Source organism: Haliaeetus leucocephalus, unplaced genomic scaffold (genome assembly GCF_000737465.1).
Source record: "Haliaeetus leucocephalus isolate CR32 unplaced genomic scaffold, Haliaeetus_leucocephalus-4.0 Scaffold495, whole genome shotgun sequence".
Classification (NCBI taxonomy): Eukaryota; Metazoa; Chordata; class Aves; order Accipitriformes; family Accipitridae; genus Haliaeetus; species Haliaeetus leucocephalus.
Window position 1 is genome coordinate 8,572,201 of NW_010972931.1, and position 25,470 is coordinate 8,597,670.

The 25,470-nt window shown below is 38.1% G+C and overlaps 1 protein-coding gene across 10 annotated transcripts in view; it reads right to left on the minus strand.

Moving 5' to 3' along the window:
* UBE3A (ubiquitin protein ligase E3A) overlaps window positions 1-25,470 on the minus strand; it is a 52,520-nt gene that overhangs the window by 24,794 nt on the left and 2,256 nt on the right. For 2 of the 10 annotated variants that reach the window (XM_010575786.1, XM_010575777.1), the window contains exons 1-5: window positions 23,855-25,187; window positions 18,747-18,814; window positions 11,279-11,425; window positions 10,552-10,670; window positions 7,073-7,117 (exon numbers count right to left, since the gene is read on the minus strand). In XM_010575786.1, coding sequence (XP_010574088.1) covers window positions 7,073-7,117; window positions 10,552-10,571 — 65 coding nt within the window. In that variant the 5' untranslated portion in view covers window positions 10,572-10,670; window positions 11,279-11,425; window positions 18,747-18,814; window positions 23,855-25,187. Of the gene's footprint in view, window positions 1-1,694; window positions 1,884-7,072; window positions 7,118-10,551; window positions 10,671-11,278; window positions 11,426-18,746; window positions 18,815-23,854; window positions 25,188-25,470 lie in introns of those variants that run through there. The other 8 variants (XM_010575779.1, XM_010575778.1, XM_010575783.1 and 5 more) reach the window with 8 other exon arrangements.

Sequence of the window (25,470 nt, forward strand, 5' to 3'; positions counted from 1 at the left end):
GAGCTGCAGTCCTCACTGTAAGTTCCTATACAGGGATCTAGTGAATAGTAACTGGTCCCTTATGAACTCAATGACTAGTTTACATTAGCACACAGACACCTTCTAGTGTAGCTAAGGCTGCAGTGACTGACTTGCATAAGTGTTTGCAAAGACTCACACTGTTGTTGCACATCCAAGTATGAAACTGCACTGGTGTGGTTGCAGTTGTAAACATTTCACAGACATCACAGGCATATCCTTATACCTTAAGGATAACTTCCCACACAGTGGGCCTTGTATAACCTCCTCAAGCAAGACACACTACTTCAGTGAGGAGGAGAGGCACCTAAAATAGATGTCATCTTCCTTCCCCAAAGTCCAACAATTTCACAAGCACATTTTTCCTTTTAAAAAGAAATTAGTATTCACTGACTTCTGTAGTACTTAAAGAGAAAAGAATGCCTTTAGGCTTTCTAGTTGTTCTTTAACTAATAAAAAGCCAGATAATAAGTACTTTGCATTTGTAATTTAAATGCTGGCAAAACTGTGGAGTATCACTAGAAATGTGCACCACTGAGCCTGTCTTTCTAGATACTTAGGCAAAGGTGCACTGTGGGCTGCATTTTGAGTTGTAAAGTAATTTTTGAATGTCTAAAACCTATACAAAGAGATCGAGCATGCTCATTCAAAAGTTCCTATGTAACAGCAGCCAATTTGCATTTCTCAAATATCTTAAACTAAATACAGAGAAATGCTACATAAACTGTTGTGATAGAAAAAACCATAAGTTTAAACATTTAAGGAATTTTAGAAAAATTTGAAGCATATAATTCCTAAAGTTCACCTACAAAGCAAAGAATTTGCATCCAAGTTTCAAAATTTGCCTGAAGTTAAAATTATCTGCATAAAAGCATAATTTTTGCTTTAAGTTTACCTAAATTTTAGAAACATGTATGAAGGTCTCATACTTGTCTGGAAATATCAGTATGAAATGACTTATTTCTGAATGCTTTCTGCTTGGGACACAACTTTTATATTATTTCTACACAGAAGTCACAAAAATCGGCTATCTTGAAGCAATGTGAAAGTGGAAATTTACAATGGCCTGTTTTAACAAGACTATTAAGAATTCTGATGTGCCAAAATGTTCATAAGCTGTTCTCTTTCTCAACGCAAAAAACCCAACAAAAATCTTAATGTGCGGGGAAACTAGAGGAAAATTTATGTTTATGTTTTGGATAGTAAAAACACAGGGAACAGTTTTTTTAGTACTAATAGCAAAACAACTTTCAGTATATGCCTTAACAGACAGGAGCATAAAGATCCTTATACACCTGCAACAATTATACTAGGCCTTGGAAATAAGATGACCAGCAGATCAAAAACTGATAAAAAAAAAATGTGGGTTATAGATGGACATATTTGTGAAGTTAAATACTGCCTTCTTAGAGGTTCAGTTTAAGACCTCATATGTTGGTTTCCTGCTTCTGTCTAGTTAGAGTAAGAACAGCAGTGCTGGAGAAGACAAGCTTCCAGTAAAAGCACCGCCCACACAGACCCTTTTGAAGCAGCCTGCACACCAAACTGCCAAACACTCTACCCAGAGCTGCAGCTGAGCCCTCTGTTCCAGTAGTGTTGTAACACCTTTTGCCTGCCTCAGCCACTGGTACCCCAGCAAACATATGTGTGCAAACGCACATGTGCACAGAGCTCGCATTTTCCAAACCTCATTCTTTCCAGTGTGGTGGGGCCCAATAGCTGGGGTGCAGACCGCGAACCCCCTTGGACCATCCTGGCTTCACCCAAGGGACCTCCCTCCCCACCACATATTCTAGATCCACTGTGTCTCTGGAACAGCATGTGCTGGCAAAGTCAGGCACGGCTCTTCCTCAGGAAGGGCAAACCTGAGAACAAAAGAGTTGTCCTGGCTTTATGGAGCAATGCAGAACGACAGCTAGAGAGAGAGGGTCAAGAACAGAGTCAGCACGTATCTCTTAATCTTGCCTCACAGACAAATTACCTTCCTACAGTCCTATTAGAAAAGCACCCTTCATTAATGCCCTTTCCTCTTCAGGTTATTAGCTCCAGGACTCTACAGAGACAATGTCATTCCACAGACCAACTTTCATACCCTGCTTCCTATCTGTCCTTCTTAAGAAGGCATTCAGTGCCCTGTCACCCGTGTGACCCCTCTAACATTCAATTAGCCATAAAATTGAGAGATGAATAATGCATCAATTATACCTTGGCTTTTCAACCCAAGCAATTTCAGCAAAAATCCCCAGTCGTGCCCCCACCCACCCCCTTACAGGTTTGAAGCCATTAAATAACTGATTATGCGGAAAGAGTTATTAGGCAATTATTGTAAGCAATCAACATATGTAAATGGTAATGACTGTAGGCATACTTCACTGTTTTAAATACTATGCTCACATTTACAGAACCAGTGCCTTTTGAAAAGGCAGGGAGAAAAACAGCCTTCATAAAAAAGCCCATAAATTTATTTAACTACGAAGAAAAAAGTAACTTGAATTACTGACAGAATAAACTCATTCCTAAGTTTAGGACTGATTATAAATTTACAACATCTTATTCTCTTTGAACAGATTTGTTATTCTTAATATTTTAAAGAAAATATATAATTATTATCAGCTGTTAAACTTCAAAAGAATAATCACGTCTAACCACACAAAACATTTCAACAGTTCTCCAAATTTTATTTTAAATTATCAAGTAAAGAGTCCTAAACTCTAATACTTTGTACTGGCTGTGAGGCCACAATAAGACAAACTTTGTCTTTATTGGAAAGAAATTAAATGATAGTAACTTCACATACTTGCAGGAATCCTTCAGTCTTTTACATTCAGGACAAAACAAATAATGAGTATTTTATCAAATATTAAGCAAAATACATAGTCTTTAGTACCTTCCATGTTGTTTTCCCCTTGGTTAAAGAAGTCCTGGCACTCAAGCAAGTACAATTAAACTTTATGTTGTACTCTACTGAACAAGCTTAAATTTGTCAAGTATGAAATTTATACACTGTATTCTGATCAGCAGACCAATCAAAGAAAGAAGACTAGTATTAGCACTGCAGTGAGATATCAAAAGACACAGACAGTAACTTGGAGACGCTGATTCCGATTGTCTACTTCTGGACCACTGGAGTGTTTCAGTAGAAAGCATGATGCAAGAGACAAATTATTTCAGACAAAAATACTGATATAAGAAGGGGACTGACCATTGCAACATGCAAGACCGATCTGCAGAGAACAGACCTAAATGCTGAACAACCTAGTACTCTCCTTGTACAACTTGAAGAAAAGAGGCCAAGTACAGGAAAGGGACTGTTTTCAAGTTATTAAAAACTCCAGAACACTTTTTAAAGTTAGGTTTCCATGGTAGCATTCTTTTACTACACCTTCATTCTGCATGACTCTGTCCAAGGATGACCATGATCACGCAGAAACTAAGTGCAAGTAACATGGATCATAAGACTTAAACACATGAGTTTCCAGTTTAAGAACAGCCTAGCATTTGTGGATTAGACAGCTCCAGAGAGAAATATCTTCTCTTTAAGCTTTCTTTTTAACTGGTAAATGTACAGCATCCTCCAAGCTCCATGGGAACCAAGGTCTACAATACATTTGCTTCAGTTATATTTTCTACTGTGAAATCTGGAATTCCTTTTCTTTCAAATCATTATAAAATTTGGTCAACTCATCTTACCGCACTTTTGCTCTTAGAAGCAAAGGTAAAACAGACACTTAATTGTAACTTAAGTAGTTGCTAAATTTAAGGAAGTAGTAATTCTTGAGTCAATGCAGTCTTATTAACTGATGACGTTTCCTCAAGGGAATCGCCATCTGGCTAAATGATGCATTGCAAGAGGCTCTGAGAAGAAATTTTTTAATTCATCCTGGGCAGATCACAGTGTAACAAGGCTGTGCAGGCTTGCAGGTGTACATAAAGATACTTCTTACATCTTTTCTTTCCAAGAATGTCAATAGAACGAGCAGTGAATGCCACAAAAATACCTATATGTGGCAAGGTTTGATATAAAGGCCATGATCAGCATGTCCCATGGTTATGTTATGCAAACCCGCCTCTGTTTTAGGCTATGAGGAAAGTAATTTAAGGCACTCTGTCCAGGAAGCACTAGGATAGCATCTGAAAGTATGTATCAGGAAACACTTATACAGTTACTGTATATATTTGCAATGGTTGTAATTTGTTTTTCTGGCATATTTTGAGGCTGCTGCAGAATTTTTATCAAATCCACTCCAATGTGAGATAACTATACATCAGCTAGAACCGCAACAACACCTTAAATGGGGGAGTGTTCAGCAACTTTAAAAAAGAGAGAGAAGTTTCAAAATTGCCAAGCATCCCATCCTCAAAAACAGAAAGAAGGAAAGATGGCACAGAAAGCCATAATATAAAAATACCCAAACATTTGCCTTGATACGTGACAACATACAATACACAGAGTGAAAATACATGAACTGATAAGTCAAGTTATTGTTAAACAATTAAAAATCATGTAATTTAATACTAAAGAGGGTTTAAGAAAGTTATACTAATTGAAGCTGAAAATTAATGTAGACCTGTGACAGGAACAGATAGGAGAAATTGCTGATCTTAGAAATTCAAAGACTTGAATGAATGCTAAGGAAAAAAGACTCCTGAGCTAGCATGAAGATGTTCATCACGCACAGAGCCAGAATTTGAAAACCTTGGGATAAGCAAGACTTATCCATGGAAGAATTTCCTGCATAAGGGTCTGAAAGAGTCAGTAGATTTAATTATTTATTTATTTTGATTCACACATGTGTAACATGTGACTATGCTTTTGGTATAGAGCTTTGCAATGCAAAACAGAGAAACAAATAAAGCAATTATATCAGCCAACAAGAGCAAAAACAACTTAACCATTCATTGTGCAAATAACAAAACACTTGTGTAAGTCCCTGCTTTTACTAATGAATTATAGGCATGTAAATAACATAGTAACTCTTAACTACACAGTAGGCTTGCAGGTCACTGTATTACCCCACCTGCCATTCCACCTAATGTGGCAAGAGTATGCAGCAGGATTACACAAATTCTCTGTAACAGGTGATATACACATCACATTGTGATACAGTTTTACAAAATCTAGTTTTGCAAGTGTACCATGCATTAATACTGTATAACTACTACTCAAACAAATATGTAAATCCCTACAGCTTGACTGGCTTACATCTATTTCAGACAGATACCCAACATCCATACCATCAGGGCAGCTCTGATCATCATTCTGCACCAAAAAAAAAAAAAAAAATTAAAAAATTCAGCTTTCACACAGAAAAGCTTGCTACTGTAGACTCGTACTGTAGATTATTTTTTCAGGTTCAGTTTTAAAGAGGATAAAACACACACACAAAAAGAACTGTCAAACTGCTAGAAGGAAAAAGAGTTGTACTGCCTTTTCCTTCTGCTTTATCATAGGTCCTTATAGAGTCTTTGTTTCTCACCAGTCAAGATGCTTGTTTCTGACATATCTTTCCTTACAACTTGTAAAAAGCAGTAGTCCAACTGACAATATCCAGAGTGGACTACAGCCAGTCTACAGCCTGATTTCCCCTGTTTGGCTAGGCCAGGGAAACAAAAGAACACAACTCAACTTGCTGCAGGAATCATAAACCACAATGCAGCAGGGGCTGCTACTGGAGCAGAAGATAGTACAGCAGTGTTTTTGCCCTGCAACCTCTGTCTCTAACACATGTCCACACAGTGACAGCCAGTCACCTCTCAGGTCTGGATCCCTGCAACCTGTACTCCTAAGAAAGCAGCTAGACAACACTTCTATAATAGATGCATGAGAGAGGGAAAAAGCAAATTTGTCACGCCAGGAGAAATGCTCCTCCTAGTGCAAGAAAAGACTTTGCTGCAGTGAATTACTAAAAACACAGAGGAAAAGCATTCCTTGTTTCCTTCTCATCACTTTTAAGGTTGGTTATGCAGTCCAATGTGGAGGGGCTCACCTCAGCTTTGCTCCTCCCCAAGTTTGACAGCTACAGCAGAGAAATCCTTGAGCAATTCGCACTATGCCACTAGCCTGCAAAACATCCTGAAACTGGCATTCAGACCACAGTGCGTAAAATGCCGGACCACTTGGGGGAGGGCGTGGAGGAGACAGTTTAAGGTCATAGGAGTAGTTTGTGACAGAAAAGAAATAAACCCTGATCTCTTGAAGCCTCATACAGTACCCTAACCACTAGGCTATGGTCCTGCTATTATTTTGGAACTTGTGCTGTAGGCCAGAAAAGCAGAGTTTGTGGTTTCCCTATTCGAATTCCATGACAGGACAGTTTGAATAGCTAGAAAAGAATATTTGTTTGCTAATTCACAGAAGAATAAGGCCTCAAATAACTTTTTTCCTCTTTTAAAATGGTCCTCTTATTCCTGCAACCCTTTTGAATTTGAAATTGAAATGAACATTTCAGCCTATCACAATCTTGCTTCTAGGCTAATGAAGACAGACCAAAACAAGGTTCAGAACTGTGAGCAAGATGCTACATGAATACTGTTTAGTGAAAGAAAGCTAGTTTCCTGTTTCTAGAATTAACTAGTATATAAATTTGCCAAATAAAGTCAGACATTTTTTTCTTCTTCTTAGTTCAGCAATCCATCTGCCACAACAGATATCAGCAGGTATTGTGTCTTAGTACTGAAGTGTCTTCAAACCCATGCAAGATGTTAGTGAACAGCAGGTAGAAATTATACCCCTACTGTCAAGTCTGAATATAGGCCTGAAGATTTCTGACACTGTATTATGCTACCATCTACTGGTTCCTGTTAAATTAATCCTCTGAACTTTCCCTTCAACCCATTCACCCTCCAACAATTAAAAAAAAAAAAAAAAAAAATCACAGTTTGTACAGAGGCTTAAAATTATTTTTCCATAGCAAAATACTAACTTTTTCTAAGGTAATTCCACAGTTCTACACAGCGTTTTTGTTTTTTTTTAAGCAGGTGCAATAGTAACTGTTACATATGTTCAAAACATTTTTAAACAAGAGATACCAAACTCATCCACTCATTTACTTACATTCGGCTAGTTTCAATGTTTTCAGAGTGAGGTTCTCCTGGTGATCTGCAAATACAGATACAAAACTTTAAGCATTATTTTAAGTCATTACAATATGAAGAGTCAGGAAAGGTGGAAAGTGATAACGATGTATTACTGCCACTAAAAGCATCAACTTTAATGCACTTGCACATTTAATTTGACCAAACTCTAGAAGACAGTTTATAACATAAAACCTGACAATATAATTAAGCCAGATTTCTCTAAGGAGGACAGCACTTTTGCCCCTGCAGCTTACACAACAGCAGCCATTAGAGAAGAGTTCTGCTGGCAGTATTTCTGTATTCAGGTTGTACAGTGCATCAGTTCTGGGCTAATCCTTCATAACCACTTCTGTAACCAAAATGTATACTCAAAGTTTATCAGTGATCAACTGTTGCAAACAGATTCTCTGCACAGTTGGACGCTAAGAAGCAGCAACTCAGAAGCAGGTCTCAACAGGATCTCAAAACAAATTTCATGTCTCTCTACTTGAATTTATAGACATAATCTCACAGGCAGCTTTCTGTTTCTTCCTTCCAGCCAACAGGTCAGCCACTAATATTCAGAATTAGGTGTTACTGCCCGGCATTTTTGAACACATAAGCAGCACCTATGTTCAGCTTGCCACCCCCCTTGACTTAATTTACAGAGTAATTTAAGCGGTATAGTTCCACATTAACTTAAGTAGGCTAAATTATAGCTGTTTAGCTCCTCCTTATTCCGATCTTCTTCCTTATGCCAGCACTGATTCAAGAAGTTAACATTTAATTTTTCTTTAGACAGATTATTTTTTTCCTCCCTTTGGGACTTCCTCCTACCCAGTGAGTTTGTAGCCAGATGAGCCAGGAGACAAGGCAGTACAAATGCAGCAGTTTTGACTTCAATCACCTTAAGCTGCCTTGAAATCATATCCTGCAGGACCTCATCCAACCTTCACTTGGGTATAGATTTTGGTACAGTTGACCAGAACTGCCACGCTGAATATATTGCGTGAGGAGTGGAAATAGAGCACAGCCATTACAGTAAAACTCTGTCGCTTATATGAACAAAAATGTCTTTCATGACAGAGCTCTCTCAGAACAGAAGTGAGCTAAAATCTGCAAATAAAACTCACTTTATAGGTTTCAACAGAATTTGCTAGGGAACTTCAGTTAGCACAGCTAAGCAGGCTCTCCCATAGCTTTACCAGGAAAATCTTTGTTTATAGGAATGGAATTTCCAAATTTCTCTATTTACTAGATGACTATCTCTACTATTCTGAACACTCTAAGAAATTTCCACCTGTAGCCTGAAACATTCCCCTTTTTCCTATGTTTCATTGTGCTACCTTACCGGATGGTCCCTCCTGTTAATGCCTGGACTGTTCTCCCAATTCTCTACTAAAATCTTAATTCCTTTATTGACATACCAGATCTTAGTAAATTTCTGGATTTTACCAAACTGTACTATATTAACAGACCCAGTGCCGAGAATGCACTTCTGGCAGACAATTTAAAATTCCTAGGCTAGCTGGATATTATGCAGTGACAGATGATGCAGAACACAGGAAGTTATTTTATTTATATTTCACTAAGTTATAAAATTAAACTGACACTATGGACAGAATTCTTGAACTTACTATCCAACTAACTTTATACTCATGTTTGAAATGCAAATACCCTCTAACTGGAAAATAACATAAAAACTGCCCAATCTCATAATTTGGTCTCTATTTATTCCCTCCAAATGATGTTTCTCTTACTCATTGAAGTTCAGGACTGACAAGATAGTTGCTGACAAAAATAATGTTTGACCCAAAATTTCATTTCCCTTCAACTCCAGTGACCAAAACAAGTCAGTAAATACTTAGCAGAGAGAATAGACACCCCCCCCCCCCGCAATTATTCACCTAAGCATGTAAGAGCTAGAAGCCATACAACCTGAGGAGCAGTGGAAAGAAGAGTGTTTATATTCATGCTGGCTAGCTCCTCTATTCACATCCTTTGCTTCAGAAACTGACAGCAAAGAGTCTGGAAGCTTGAGGTGGTTGCTATCTTTTAGTCGTAGGAAATACAACCTATTGGTTGTATGGGTAAGAGTAGTGCTTTAAGTTGCTACGAAAATCTAAGTGAAATAGTGGTGTTAAAACAAAAACATCAAGAGTATTAATCACTTTGAGCCTTTAAAATGCACAGCAGTATGAAAAATTACAGAAAAAGAGCAGATTGGCATCTAAACTTGGCATGTAAAAAAGGTAGCCTGGTGATTTGCAGTATAGACATGTAAACACAGCTATCAGTGTATCCAAAATCTTTTCTATCCTTATCATTTGTGTGAGTTTTATGTGTGCTTTGAACAGACAGTGCAGTTCAGTACATGCTATTCTGCAAAAAAGGTTTCTTCTATAAGATAAACAATATAAGACAAAGTTTCAGGAAAGTTCAGAAAAAAATAAAACCTAGCTGAGTCAAAAAAAGTTTGGTCCTCTAAGGTAAGTGGTTCTACAGAAGAGAGGGATTGAAGTCCTTCAGCTTGTTGTTTTCTATAACATGAGCAGACCTACCATAACTATGATTTGCAGAATTATTAATGCACTTACTAACCAGATTTTAAAAGGTTTCAAATGACAACGTAAGCACCAAATAAAATGAGCTTTCAGTATTCATTAAAACAACGTGGAAGACCAATCTGATCACATGAATTGTAGTTGCTTGTTGAGAAGCTATTTATTCTGCAATACCCAATTGTTTACAAACAAGATACCTTGTTATTCCTCTGAGCAGGCAACAGTACTGAAAAGTAACTACATAGTATGGCAAGATGTCCTTTCATCTTGCTTAAAATCTGAAACAAGAGTTCTGTTCAGAGAAAATCTCAGAGCAAATGCTCTTATAAATTTTAGCTTTGTATTAGATCATAGACACTGATCACAAGACACCAGCTAATCTGAATACTGCAGTATGAGCTAGCAAATTCAAATGGTGGCTCACTTCCAATAACACAGGGAGCAATTTCTCCATTCTGCAAGCCACTCCTTTTACCTCCTCCACTGTACCTCCCTAGGAGAGGAAAGTAAAGGTATGCAAGCCTACAAATTTTAACATCATCAAGTCTCCTGGACAAATACTTTAAAAAAAATGAGTGAAGTGCTTAAATAAGTGCACTAAACAATTTATACAGAATTTCAGTATGACAGCAAAAACGACCAGAGACTTTTAAGTGATAGTACTGCTCTTAAGAGGGATACCATGGAGCACCATAGTGCTCATCTTAACAAGCAGGCAGGGACAAGCTAAGTGAGCACTGAAATCACTAAGCAAGAGGGTAAGTCAACTTTGCCAGCTGACTTATCTTAAACAAACAATATACCTTAATATCACTTATAAAACTAACTTCAAGCCATACAAATGAAATACTTCTAAAATAAACATCACACTAAAAATGATCCCAAGAAACAACACGATAAACTTCATGCTTACCTTTTACAAGTTGTGGCCATTCGGTGACATCAGGGTGATCACAATTTTGAGTCACTGATTAAAAATGAGTTGTCACACCAGTCCTGTATCACGCTGGGCTAAGCATAAGCTTAACAACTCTAAGGAAGTAAATTTAGTTAAAAGTCCTTAGAAATTATTTTCAGCCAGTCCACTAAAAAACCATAAAACAGAAGAAAAATGTTGATGCTAAGCACTATTTTATCTGCAAGATTAAGACCTCCTCCACAAAAGTTAGTTCAATTTTGAATGGCATTCTAAGACTTCTAGAGTAACTCACTATGGTACTTTCAACTGGTGAGCTTGAAAATTCATCAACTTATTTTTAGCCTCTCTAAAAAACCAAACCCAATACCCATCTCTTGGATCAGTGGAAAGCACCCGAGGTCAAGACAACAAGCATTCAAAGATTTGGAAGCATGTGCATAAATATGAAGTGTAATTTCTAACTACAATAACATTTCTTTACTTGTTTCCCTGCTACAACTCAATTAATACTGGTTCCTAACAAGGCTCTGTGTTCCCAGGGGGAGCAACATGTAACTTGCTCTTTGCTGTGTGCCTCTCCCCAAAATGAAGTAAGCTGAAGTTATGTAAAAGTTTCAGAGGAGCAACCTTTGCTATCTGTGGCCAACCTTTTAGGTTCTTTGCTCCATTTATACCGCATGTACTCTCTCCTCTCCCTTAAATTTTCAAAAGTGTATTTTACCTGTCAATTGTTTCCCGTGATCTGGCTCCACCGGTATAAATTGAAGGGTTGGTCCTTTACTTTGTCACGCAGGTGGCAGCCAATGATCACTCAGCAATACTCGTGCCCAGAGCGCCCTGGGACCACCCCAGCTGATTACTTCCATGGCTGAAAAGGAACCAGTTAGTCTCTTACCTACTGCTATTATCTACTCTAAACTGAACTTAACTGATAAAATATTTCCAAACATAACCCTCAACACTCAATTCACCCCATTCTCTCTCCCACCCAAGCTCCTAGGTGCACTGGACAAAGACTGTAAAGAAAAAAGGCCTCTGATGGAGAGTCAGATCACAAACAGCATTATTCACTTTCTGTTAATACAAAGTTTTGATTAAAATTGAAATGTTATTACTGTGTTTAGTAAATAAAAAGTTATCTTAGTTTCTCTAAACAGCCGGTAGCTATGAAGACAGACCTCTGTACAGTATCTGAGAAGTTTACTCCTGTGGCTCTAAGCCAGATGAAACCTCACATTTGTAGGTTGCCATGCAGCAGAAGCCTCATACAGAAGCCAGGTGCACAAAGGCTAGCGAGCTACTGAGGGCACACCTGCAGCTCCCTGCAACACCCACAGCCATAACTACCTGGTGCAAATACTAAGAGAGCACATCAGAGAGCTTTAAATGTTTCAGTAAAGAAAACTTCTGTGCTTCAGTCCAATCTATTGCAAGAGCCTTTCAGTAAGGTCTTAGGTTTGATGAGCAATCAAGCATTCTCAATGCTAATTTGTATCTGTTGACTTGTCAGAGATATGACATCACTGATCAGTAAGCAAGGACCATGACTTTCTAAAGTTTGTCAGAAAAGCTGCTGACTTTTGCCATGCTACTACAATTTGCCATTCTGCTACAAACTCTGTAACAGAACAAAAATTTGCATTAATTTTAGAATGATGCTTACTAGTTTTATCAGGTATGTTCCTTGAGGTAGGAAAAGTGACATTTAATTATTTTAACATCAGTAATATTTGAGTCTTCTTATCTAAACACAAATGCAGTCCACATAAGGAAAGCAAAAAAGAAGCAGGCTACCAAAAACCTCCAAAACAAAACAGAGGTTCTCTAGTATCTATGTTTTACAGGTGTAAGTTGTCAAAGTTTAACTGAGTCAATGCTAGGAACATAGTACAATGAATAAAAGTCAGTTGGAAAGGTTCCTCATCTGTCAACTTTAAATGACAAACAGGGTAATGATTTTCAAATTAATGTTTGCTGATCAGCAGCTGTACAGAAAAGCAAACAGCAAAACCCAAGATGCTGAAGCAAAACTAAGAAACCTTAAAACACTGCTTATGGCATTCCGATTGTTTAAGACTTGACAATGTCCACTTTCAGGCAAGCCTCAGCTTTAAAGAAACAGATGCTTATTGTAAGGCAGTGCTTTCTTCAAAAGTTAAATCTACGTTCTTGCTGCTTTCTGAACTGATGTGAAATGGTTCTGTAAAAATGCATTTAGAAAGTAACACCACTTCTAGCATTTTGCCCAAGTAACTTTTAGTGTGTTGGTCAAAGAGGACAGTGGTGTTATCTCTAATGCCTTGTTGCTTGGAACACCCACATTCTGTCTGACTGCTAGAAGTACCAGCTCATGTCCTGGAGTTCACCAAATCAATCACTCCCTACCTATACTTGTGTCCTGTATCACCCAGACCATGGGCAAAAAATAATTACAGTAGTATTCCATTCAACCACAAGCATCTTAGAACAACAGGCTGACAGCAACCTTAGTGAAACAGGGTTTTCCTGAGGCTGTTTCTTATGGGAGGAGAGAAGTCATGAACACAATTGTCAATGGTGAAGGAACACATGAAGTGTTGGTGCTGGATTCAAAAACCATTAGATTTTGGAATGTTAAAGAATATGCACTGAAGTGGCAGCTCCACAATCATGGCCAAGACAAGTTTGTGCAGAGGCCTGACACAGATCCAATGCTGTTAGTCAGGTTTACCACACTACCGAACATAGTATCTACAGCAGCTCTGTGAAGTGAGGCAGTATCTGAACTGGTATGAATCTCACTGAGCTGAAGTTAACTCACATAAGTTTTGTAGTGAAATTTGTACCTACAAATTGAATTTATCATGGATCAGAGCTTTGAATCAGGTAGTTGCAGCATTTCTGATATGTTACAAGACACCTTAAAACTAGATATACTGTACTGGGGTCTAAAAATCTCATGCTACTTTTCAACAATCCAGATGCAAGAAATCTTAATGAATCATTTTTCCTTCTATTTCCTTCTCATCCTACCTTCACCACCTATCCTTGCTGCCACTCCTGTGGGACAGAATATGATTGGCAAGGATTCCCTAGCACAGATGAAAGAATTAATTTTTCTAAAACCTTACTCATCCATGCATCAGCAGAGTACTGTCTGCTGGCAAAGAGACCAACATGTTGAAACATGTGGTGGGTGGTGAAGGAGACTGCCATCAAAGACCCCTTATTCTGAATCTAGTTTGAACAAAGGACATTGACTGCTGGATCCAAACAAGACAGAAAATAAACTTGGTAAGAGAGTCAAAGGACACTACTTGATCAGGAAAGGGAAGCCACACTGATGAATACACTAACATCTTGGAAAAGGGCATTTTGAAGAATAGGAAACTGACCTAGACCAACTGCTTTTCTGTCACAGGAATTCTTTTACAAAAAAACCTCTCTGGATGTAACTTACCTTTTAGAGGGTAGGAAGAGCAGCCCCAGAGCAGATATTTATTCTTATTACTCAAACAGATTTCTCTGGTCTTCACTGTCATGATTAGCATGGATTACAGTTTAGGCTTTGAGACACACAGAGCAGCTGAAGGTATCAAACGAAGTTTGTGCCTGTGGAGTATGTCCAAGAAATCTGAGATGGCTGCTAGGCTCTTTGGGACTGGGCAGGCTCCAGTACAGACACATCTCTATCTGCCTAGTGACTATTTACAAGAGGTAGATTCAACCAGGACTGCAACAACTATTATAATTAGCAAGGCAATACACAAGATCCATGCCTTCAAACCATATATCTGAAGAAGCTTGTGTGGCTTGGAGTAGCCCTCATTGAGAGGGAACAGAATAAATAATGTTTATGCAGTAGTTTGAGAGAACACACATTTCTCCAAAGTGGCAAAGGTGCCGATTTTCTGAAAAGAATGTTCCTATCAACTCAAAAAGAGGGAGGAAGTAAATAATAAATGAGTGAAAGAGCAAGAAGTCAGAAACTAAGTTCAGATGCATCAAAAGGGGCTAAAAGCAACTTGCTGCATAGCCTGATGAGATCTTCTCTTTGCATATTTCATTTAAATCTTTAAAGTCTGGAATCACAAACATGAACCGAGAAGAGGTCCCTAGCTTCAACATACAGAATCTAAAGCCACACCACGGAGAACCCAAGTACCTATTTGTCAGCAATCAAAAACAAAGCCAAAAACTTCCAGCTACAAATCACTTAATTGAAAGTTTTCACTTGCATGGATTTCCTATACCTATTACTTTCCCTGTGTTATTTGATGTTCGTTTTCTGTGACAACACAGCAATCTGGCAGCTGACACCCAGTATCTGAGGTCTAGAAAGATCCCTGAGAGGAGGAACACTTTTCTTATTTAAACTATAACTTCTTATTAACCTTACTGAAGGACGGGTGCCCTGGGAGGTGGCATTTGTAGGAATTTAAGTTTCCTTTACAGAAGCATTCTTAGTATCCACCCAAGCAATCTTTGATCCAAGTATTTTTAAGATGCTCTTTTTGACAGATGATCTAATGAAAATGGGGGTGATTCACCTGTACAAAGAAGTACCACGATCTTCCTTACCTTCCAGTGCCAGAATTTTAGTTGCTCAATTAAAAATAACCATCTCTCTCAAGAAGATACCACTAAAGACAGCTTTTTTTATGTTTTCTGAAGAATCCCTCTGAATCCCCCAAGAATAAATGATACATTTCCAGAATGACTTTGAGTACCATGATGAAAACCGACAGTCATCACCTATACAGTAAAAGGTGCCCACAGAATACACTAGCTAGCTTACTATTTCAAAAAAGGAACTGACAACTGATAGGAAAGCTGGCCTTTTAGAACTTAAGATTGATTCAAGTGTCCTGGAAGAAATTGTAGAATGTTCACCAAATCCCTAAGTTCAATGTTAACTGTCACTTGCAGGAAAAAAAAAAGTAATAGGCAAGTTTGAGACTTAATTTCTTGATAATGTTGGAAACATCAATTACTTTTGTTGCTCGCATGCTGCTTCCAACATAGCAAACATGAAAAGACATAAGATTCTAGAAGTTTTCTTCATGCAACTAATAGCAGGTCAAATTATCAATGATCCTAAAGTAAAATAAAACAGCCACTAAAAAAAAACCTGATCACATAAATCCTAATGGAGCTGCAAAAAACCAGTGGTAAGGCATCTATACAAATTTTTTTCCACTGCCTGGTAAACAAAACCATTCAACTAATAACAACAAATACAAAATCACATAGTTAGAAGAGCAAAAGAATTTGGTTCTATCCTGGAAAATGTCAACCTGAAGTCACAACTGACGAGCAAACATACACATGCTCCCAGTATTATGGCTAGAGTGACAGATAGGACTCATGGAGGGTTCCTGGAAAGGTGTCTGTTCATCTGCACAAAGTATTTCAGACTTGTTCAAAACTTGAGCCCAGTTCTCCAAATATTCAATATTCTCCAGAAGTGTTCCAGAAGTAGCAGAAAACAGCCACAAAGACATCATGAAGATAGGAGAAACTGCCTTGTGATTACATAACGGAAAGAGTTCAAAGTTAATCAAGCTAATCAATATGGCTACTGGAAGAAATTAAGTCCTCTCATAGCACAGAAAGAATACATAAAAAAGATCTTCCAATTAAAAGAAAGCATATAAAACCTCCACATCAATAGAAACTTAAGGTTGACAAATTCAAATTAGAGTAGGAACACAAGCATGCAGGATAGCAAGGACAATTAACACTTGAATAAATTATTTGGGGTGGGGATCTGAATTTGCTACTATCCTCAAATTAAAGTTGGTGCCATTCTGGAATTTACACTTCAGTGAAAACACAAGTTACTGAGTTAAATAAAGGTAGAATTTGGTGCATCTCTATATTGAGAGATCGACTAGAGAGTTACATAAATGCTTCATCCTATAATATCTGTACACTTACTTTGCCTTGATGTCAATACTCCACAAATCACATAGCAACAGAAAAAGGTCTAGTGTTTACTCCCATCCCCCCACCCCAAAGCTAAAGGCCTGTGTGTTATTCTCATTTTCTACAACTGTCCCCGCAACTCTGTACCCTAGATTTTCCCTTCAACATTTGTTTTTGGTTTGATATTTCAGTAAGATCATAGATGTACTTTATTCATCTTTGTAAAAGAGGGAAAGACCTGAAATTAGTGTCTGTATTTTTCACTTGGACCACAGCTGATATTTCTTCCACTATACATACTCATTTTTTTGCAGCAGAACCATTTGTTTCTATCTCAGTTACGCCTGCAACTTCAGGCTCTCTCCAAAGTGATATACAGTTATGAATGGAAAGCCCCACCTACATCAGGAGGTGAAATCCAATAGTCTATTTAAATTTCTTTTAGTAGCTCTCCTTTTACTATTTAAATTTCTTTTAGTAGCTCTCCTTTTACTGGCTAAGTATCAGGTTAAGTTATTTTCCAAACAGGTAAGTTTTACAGCTTCACTTCAGCTTTAATATTTAAACTTTTATTCTACCTGTCCTTTTGCTTATGCTTTGTTATTTTGCTACCTGTCTTTCATGCAGCCTTCCATGTAAAGCACCTTTCTGTTCCCCAAGTTCTTCAGTGTCACCAGCATGTTTGTTTATATATAGTTATATATTAAGACCAAGCAATCATGCAATTCTGTAGCATAACATTCAGCTTTTCTGATGTTCCATTAGTATTCATTACCCACAAGTTGTGGGGGATTAGATGGGAATTCTTCATCCATTTATGAAGCGCATACCATTACAAAGACTCTACGCATATACAGTGGCAAGCAGTTCAGAAAAAAGCAGCCAGCAGAAATAACAGCAAGAAAGAAATAATGTCTTAGGTTTGAAGAAGAGCCATCATACACACAACTGGTATTGAACTGGAGAGCAAGAAGCAGGTGGGTGGTCCCAGTGGTGCTGTGGGTGCAAAAATGAATATACACTACCTGCCAGATGCCTGCTAGAGTAAAGGACCAATCTATACAATTCTCTCAGGAACATCTGGATTGTGATAATGTAACATTATAGCTTTTTAAGAGATTTACAGTTTTTAATTAGCATACACTATATTTAAAGTTTCAGCTTAGAATTAATAATTTTAGCTCCTGTCTATAGCTTCCTATGAAACAGAACTTAAAGAAAAAAAAAAAGAGACACCCAACAACCCTTCTGCAAGGTTGAGATTTCAAAACTTTAAGTATGTTCCTATGTTAAATTATCTTCGAAATAAAAATCTAGATGTAAACCCATGGCATATAAAACTTCTATCAGCAGTTACCGAGTTCTTCCCCACAATTTAAGCTGTTAAAGTACACACATAGCTTAGAAGCAGTTGTTGCAGTAATAACGTACAATTTTATATATGCATTAACAGACCTATTTAATTCAGTAGAAAAATGAACTTAAAACAAGAATTGCTTTTCTGAATGCAGCAATGCAAAAAGTTTCAAAAATTCTCTTTGTACCAAGTTGCAGAACTACAGAACTTAAGAGACACTACAGAGTGGTGCACTTACTCCATGCTAGCAGGTATCTCCACAGGACTACACCAGAATAAAGTTAGAAAACAGAAATTAAAATAACTACAAGTTAAGGTTCCAACCTTGCTGTAATACATGTACATATTTTTAAGCTGGCTGGACATTTAAGAGCCTAGACAAAAAGAGATACCATGTGCCACTGGCTCACATTAACACTGCTAATGAAGGTTACGTTTCTGTATTTCCTAACATTCCAACTTGCAAATTTGACTTACACTGATCTTTGCTTAAGTTCTCCAGTAGTTCTGAACTTATTTTTCAAGTCATACGTAAAAACTGTACAAGCCTCACTATAAATATGCTCAGCAGCAAGGAAAAAAACCCAAACATTCAGAAACAGCACCAATTCATATCCAGTCCATGGAGAAATAGATGGATGGTAGCAGCATGATGCTGAGCTTGTAAAACAAATTAAAAGGGAATTCATCAATGTTGTATCATCAGTATTCATTTTCTCCAAGAAAAATCAAGTAACTCGGTTATCTAGAGAACTATACCTAAGTAACAGACATCACAGTCGAAAAAACATGGGAAAAATGAATGTGTGTGTTTCTTCTTGAATTTGTTTTCAACTTTTTTTTTTTAAATCAGGGAACAAAACTATAATTATTTGTTATTATAATTCTTAGCATACACACAACATAAGTGAAAACATAAACATACCATATCTTTCCAGAGCTGCCGGAACTTGTTCTTTCAAATTCTAAAATGGACTTCTACAGTTCTTGTACCTATAATGCAAAACATTACGTTTCAGTTTTTGTACTATGCTCCATACCAATCTGAAGCTCAATACAACTTCAAAACGATACATTCAAGAATGGCCTTTCTATTACTCACAAGTTTGCAACTCAAGGAAAACATATACCTAGAATCATAGAATATCTCAAGTTGTAAGGGACCCATAAGGACCATCAAGTCCAACTCCCTGCTCCTCGCAGGACTACCTAAAACTAGATCATATGACTTCCCAAACTAAATCATACTTCCCATAAAAACCACAACAGAAAATACTTAGTATGTTAGGGAAACTACAAAAGCAGAAAGTCCATACACACAACGTTCCCTATTCTTTCCTCTGTAGTGATGCAATAGAGTTTTACAATTCCATTCATCCAGTTCATTACAAATATCCATTTCCTTCCTCTGGAAGATTCTGGCAAGGTTTCTCCTCCCCCCCCCCCCCCCCCCCCCCCCCCTTTTTTTTTTTAAGAATTGGTATTTACAATAAGAAAAAAAAAAACCCAAACCAACACTCAAAAGAAGTCACAGATAGAACTGCATCTTTGTCCTGGCTGCACAAAACTGCTGGAGTTTGGTAAGCTTTTCTACAAATGGTTCATTTTCAGGGAAGCCGTAATTAACAAGGGACACATGACTAAAACATACTCCAAACATTTTCAACAAACACCTAAAAGCACAAACAATTTCAGGGGAAAAAGTGACAGAAACAGGCATATATATAACTAAAGAAATCTAGTAATTACTTTCCAGACAGTTACTCATTTGGCACAGAGTATCACATTTTCAGTACTGTGAAGATTTAATATTTAATTTCTTGGTTCTGAAACTCTATTAAGAACAATCAAATCCAATGCAGCTGATTTAGGCTTATCTCCGATATAGATCAGAGTTCCCACGGAGGAAATCCTGATCTGGTTACCTTCAGAGTACATTCAGGTTTGTCTTAAAAGATGTCAAACCACAGAGCTCCCATCCACTCCATACCAACAGCAGAAATCCAGAATATTTATCTTATATTCTATTAAAGGATAATTCTTCATTCACAGTGATGCCATTAGGTGAACTCAATTAAAGTATTCTGACAAATGTGACCAGTATTTTCACACCTTGTATCACAGGACTTCCAGCTTAAACTCCAATGTATATATTTGTTCATGTACACGCAAAGAGCAATGTCACCTATATAAAATTCAGTCACTCTCCTCTAAGGTACAAAAGCACCAGCCTTCAGTGTGCACAGAGTATAAGCAGAGGACAAAGCACAGCATGAAAATGTATCACAAATACATCTATCAGGGATTTATGATTATTGCCCAGCAATAGGAGAAAAGAAAACAAAGGTTCCCAACATAACTGAAGCTATGTAGGTTAAGACAGTACAATTTATGGAAGAAATAAGACCACAGCTGAGGAGATGGAGACAGGGGATTTGCTTAATAACACGTAGCCAACAGCAGAAGAGTAAGTAATTCCAACAGCACAAAACTGAAGCTCCTGGACTTCCAGTTCTCTTTCCTCAATCTCCCCCCACCAGCTACCACCAAGGCAGAGCAGGAGTTCAGCAGTCTACTAAAAAATTTTGGTCAAAGGCTACATGACCACCAACAAAATGAAACACAGAATCTGTAATGCTTGTCTAAAAGGAATGAAAATAATTTAATGAAGTCAGATGTGCTCTGACATCCACCTTTAGTATTTTTATTAACTAGCATTAAGCCACACCTACCTAAAAAAATGCAAACGACAAATGTGACTAAAAGCATGGCTAACAGTATTGCTTCCACTCAACATAAAGAAATCTTGATCTGTCACATGACCAGAGCCAAAAGAGCTGCTTGTTTACAACTGTCACACATTTTCAATAACAAAAAGAGACTTCAGGGCACACTGAATGATATTAACAAAGATGGTAAGCCACTGAATTAACCAAACTGTAGAATACAGAACTGCAAAATACTTAAGAAATGAACTATAAATTATAAAAAATACTTTGCAACTCATGTCTGGCTTGATGAAAGACATCACGAAATCACCTCCATCATGTGCTTAAACAATGTTTTCCACTTTTTTTTTTTTTGCAATAACTGCCACGAGACAGGAGCGGAAGAAAGAATTCGGAGAGCACTACTCTAAAGAACATGGTAGGTATTTTACCTAGTATTATAGATGCTCTCACACAATTTCAAATATATAAGTTAAAATAAGAATAATTTTCTTCCACAGCTGACATTCTTACTATAACAACATTAGCCAAATAAAAAACAAGTATTCACAAACATCCTTCTTTCAATAAGATATTCAGGTCATAGGAACCATGCAAGTGGAGTATTTATCACCACCTTACAACATAAAGGGCTCAACCTTTGCAACCAAAAAATACCAGTATTTCACAGAAGCGATACACTCTCTTAAGACCTCCTATGTCCTTGAACTCTGATGGGACTTGCAGGTTGTGTGGACTGTATGGGTGTATTTCTATGGTCCACAACAGGCAAGTTTTGCTACAACAGCTGAAACACATCTACGTGCTGCTACTACAGCCAGTGTATGCTAGCATACCTGGGACTTTCTAAAAAATAAAATAGGGTATATACACATATTAAACCACAATATTCATCACCAAGACTTTGGACATGAGATTTCACTATGAAATAAAAAGTAATTATCATCTGAATACGGCTATACAAATATAAAAGGTAAAAACATCATATTGGAAATAGAAATTCTGAAGTAGCAATAGACCTCTTCAGTATTATCTAGCTTTGTAAAAGTTTTTGATACCTTCTAAGAAAATGAAAAATACTGTACTGTAAAATCAAAATATTTTAAGCATTAATCGGCTCAAACACATGACTAACCATAATGCAAAAGAAAAACTCATCTACAACTATGGCAGTGTTTCCTGAGGTATTTTGACTGGCAGCCCATTTTAGAAGTTCAGCTCCTTTAAGAGCCATTCAACTACCCTCTAACACTGCAAGCCTGCTGAACTGCAGCTGCTCCAACCTGGGTCCCACAGAGCATACCAGGGCAGGAGTACACAAGTAATACCAGAGCCCGGCTGCCTGGACAAGTCTGGCATCTCTCACACTGCACGAGCTTGGCAACACATTAGAGACAGCTCTTGTGCCTCCCCTGCGTGCAGCTCCTAAAGGTAAGGGAGAGGGGGTGTTTATTTGTCACTCTAATCTCCTCATTTCACCAATTTCTTTGGTGTAATGATTATCAAGGAAGTATCAACAAGTCCAAAAAGAAGGCCACCAAAGGGAGCAAGAGTGTGGTCTCCTCTGCAAAGGAGATATGAAGAACTACCTTCACCCCTAGAACTCTAGTTCAGTCAAGACAGAAGTCCTGCCACAGTCCTCACAGGACCCCAGAAAGAAAAGCAAGCCATGTGGACTAATTGCTGCCAGAGAGTTATGCAACAACCACCAAACCCAAATGCAGGTTCCATGATTTTCTGCTTATGATCCCATTGGTTGATGCAAGGCCCACCAAGACCAAATTTCCATTGGGTTTCAAACTGAGATGTTGTACCTTACAGTTTTTGATACACTTTAATTTTGTCTTATTTAGTTACTTAGGTCACAGCTTTGAAATTATGTCACACAAGGATTGAACATGAAGGCACATGGAGGGCAGGGAGGTGATTGGAGACAGCCAGCATGGCTTCACCAAGGGCAAGTCTTGCTTGACCAACCTAGTAGCCTTCTGTGATGGAGTGACTACATCAGTAGACAAGGGAAGAGCTATGGATGTCATCTACCTGGACTTCTGTAAGGCCTTTGACATGGTCACCTACAACATCCTTCTCTAAATTGGACTAGATATGGATTTGATAGGTGGACTGTTCAGTAGATGAGGAATTGGTTGGATGGTCGCATCCAGAGGGTAGTGGTCAACAGCTCAACGGGTCAGGGCAATCCTAAGCACAAATACAGGCTGGGGGATGGGTAGATTGAGAGCAGCCCTGCAGAGAAGGACTTGGGGGTACTGGTGGATGAAAAGCTGGACACGAGCTGGCAATGTGCACTTGCAGCCCAGAAGGCCAACCGTATCCTGGGTTGCATCAAAAGTGGCATGACCAGCAGGTTGAGGGAGGGGATTCTCCCCCTCTACTCTGCTCTGGTGAGACCCCACCTGCAGTACTGCATCCAGCTCTGGGGTCCTCAGTACAGGAAAGACAGGAACCTGTTGGAGCAGGTCCAGAGGTGGGCCACAAAAATAATCAGAGGGATGGAACACCTGCCCTATGAAGAAAGGCTGACAGACTTGGGATTGTTCAGCCTGGAGAAGAGAAGGCTCCAGCAAGACCTTATTGCAGCCTTTCAATACTTAAAGAGGGCCTATAAGAAAGATGGGGAAAAACTTTTTAGTAGGGCCTGTTGTGACAGGACAAAGGGCAATGGTTTTAAACTAAAAGAAGGTAGATTTAGACAGATACAAGGAAGAAATTTTTTGCAATGAGGGTGGTGAAACACTGGAACAGGTTGCCCAGATTGGTGGTAGATACCCCATCCCTGGAAGCATTTAAGGCCAGGTTGGATGGGGCTTTGAGCAACCTGATATAGTTGAAGATGTCCCTGCTTATTACAGGAGGGTTGGACTAGATGACCTTTAAAGGTCCCTTCCAACCCAAACCATTCTGTGATTTTATGGAAAAAAAAAAGCGCCCTCCGTATCAAGCAGCCAACTGGTACATCAGTTCAAGTTTGTGCTAAACCACCACTGCTGTAATTCACCCCTAGGACAGTCCCACTGTTGACATACTACACAAGATAAGCACGATTCTCAAAGGTAAAATATGTGAACATAGAGCATGTTTTTAAAGCTATCTGGATGGATGCAAACAGTAATGCTTTTTGATGAAAAGTCTTGAAGAGCTACATACTGTGAACATCCTTTTCAAGCCATCAAAAAAAAAAAAGTCTCTAAACCTCTGCTTCACTAACTAGAAGTTTCTCTTAAAACACATATAACTCTGTTCTAAGGAAACGCCTTCAAAAGAAGCAGGTCACCCCTCTTACCTAAGACAGTGAAGTGAGGGTCCAAAGGGAAGCCACCCATTTAGTTCCACTCAGCTGAACAACTGCAGCTTCTCCTAATTCTTCACCACTCTGTAAAACATGGGTAAAGAACCATGCAGGATGGTAACAGAAAGAGTATCGGTAAAGACTGACTTCCACCCCCTTCCTCCATTCAGCAGTTTGCATAATACAGGGAAGCAGGCTCAACCTATTAAAAGTAAGAAGTAGTTAATGCTTCCTTTAAGAGACTCATTCATAAGAGTATTTGTGAGACAGAACACTATTGTAATACTTAATTTATAATGTAATTTTGCAACCAGTAAGTTATTCTGTCAGTAAGTTCTGTCACTCCTAGCCACAAGAAAGTGGAACTATTCAAAAACAGCAATTTAAAGTGCTATTAGGCCACGTGTTATCAAGCATGAATCCTGGATCGCAACATTATTTGATTTTACCTTTTTTCTATTTCTCTTATGAGGTTATTTTCCTGAAGAAATGTCTCACCAGCTGGTATAGCTACCGAACTGTTGCTTTGTTACAAAATATTACCTTTACAATGTATTTGCTTACTTTCTGCTAACCAACCAGATATATTACACACATTACTATTCATATGAATCAGGTTTTTTTCCCAAACTTTTTTTCATGGGCAATACAGCCTTACGAGGTTGTCAGGCACTGCCTATAAATACATGAAATTAATGCAGTAAATGTTAAAATATTTAAGGTGACAGAAGTCACTTCAAACATGTGATGTGCTCATTGCTGCTGTCTGTGGGAACCAACTATTTAGCAAAGCTTACAGCACCCTCCGGGGGGAGAGGGGGGGGGGCAGGGAGGAGGAGGTTATTTTTTTAAAAAGTAAACATCATATTCTAAATTATTTGTTACAGACTATGACAGCAAATGTATTACCCCTCTCCTTCCATGTACAAATCAGAATTTGGGTAGTGACAGAAAACCTTTCAACATTGCTCCTCTATAAACTCATAGCTATCTTAAATATACTGGATACTTCAGAAAAAGTGTAAAACGTACCTCCTCTGTTTAAAACTCAGTATCAATTCACTAACTAAAATGAAGTAAAGACCTGGCCCACAGTACTAGAAAAAGTTTGACACTGGAAATGAGATATATGCCTACATACTTTAGGAATTCTCTCCCCTTGTCCCTCAATTGCATGTTCTATTTTTAAGAATTAGGGGCTTTTATCTTCCAGTGTATGACTACACTGGTGTGGGGAGGGCGAAAGACATTTCCTGCATTTAAAAAACAGATGAATTTTCTCTGGACGTTCACTAAGTAAACTGAAACCAAAAGTAGCAGAGGAAAAAAAAAAGTATAGTACATATATATATATAAAAAAATCCTGCATAGAAAATCTAAGATGATGCATATTTACAGAAATGTAAACACTAAATTCGTTCCATGATAAGTGTCATATAACATACTACACTAATCATTGTTTATACAAAATGTTATATGCTTAAACATGCTCACAATTAAACAAGTTTATAACTATTACAACTTGACTCAAAGATACTCCCCCCCCAGTTATGTATTTGGTTAAGTAGAACCTGTGAATTCAGAGAACTAGTGAAGAACACATCAACAAA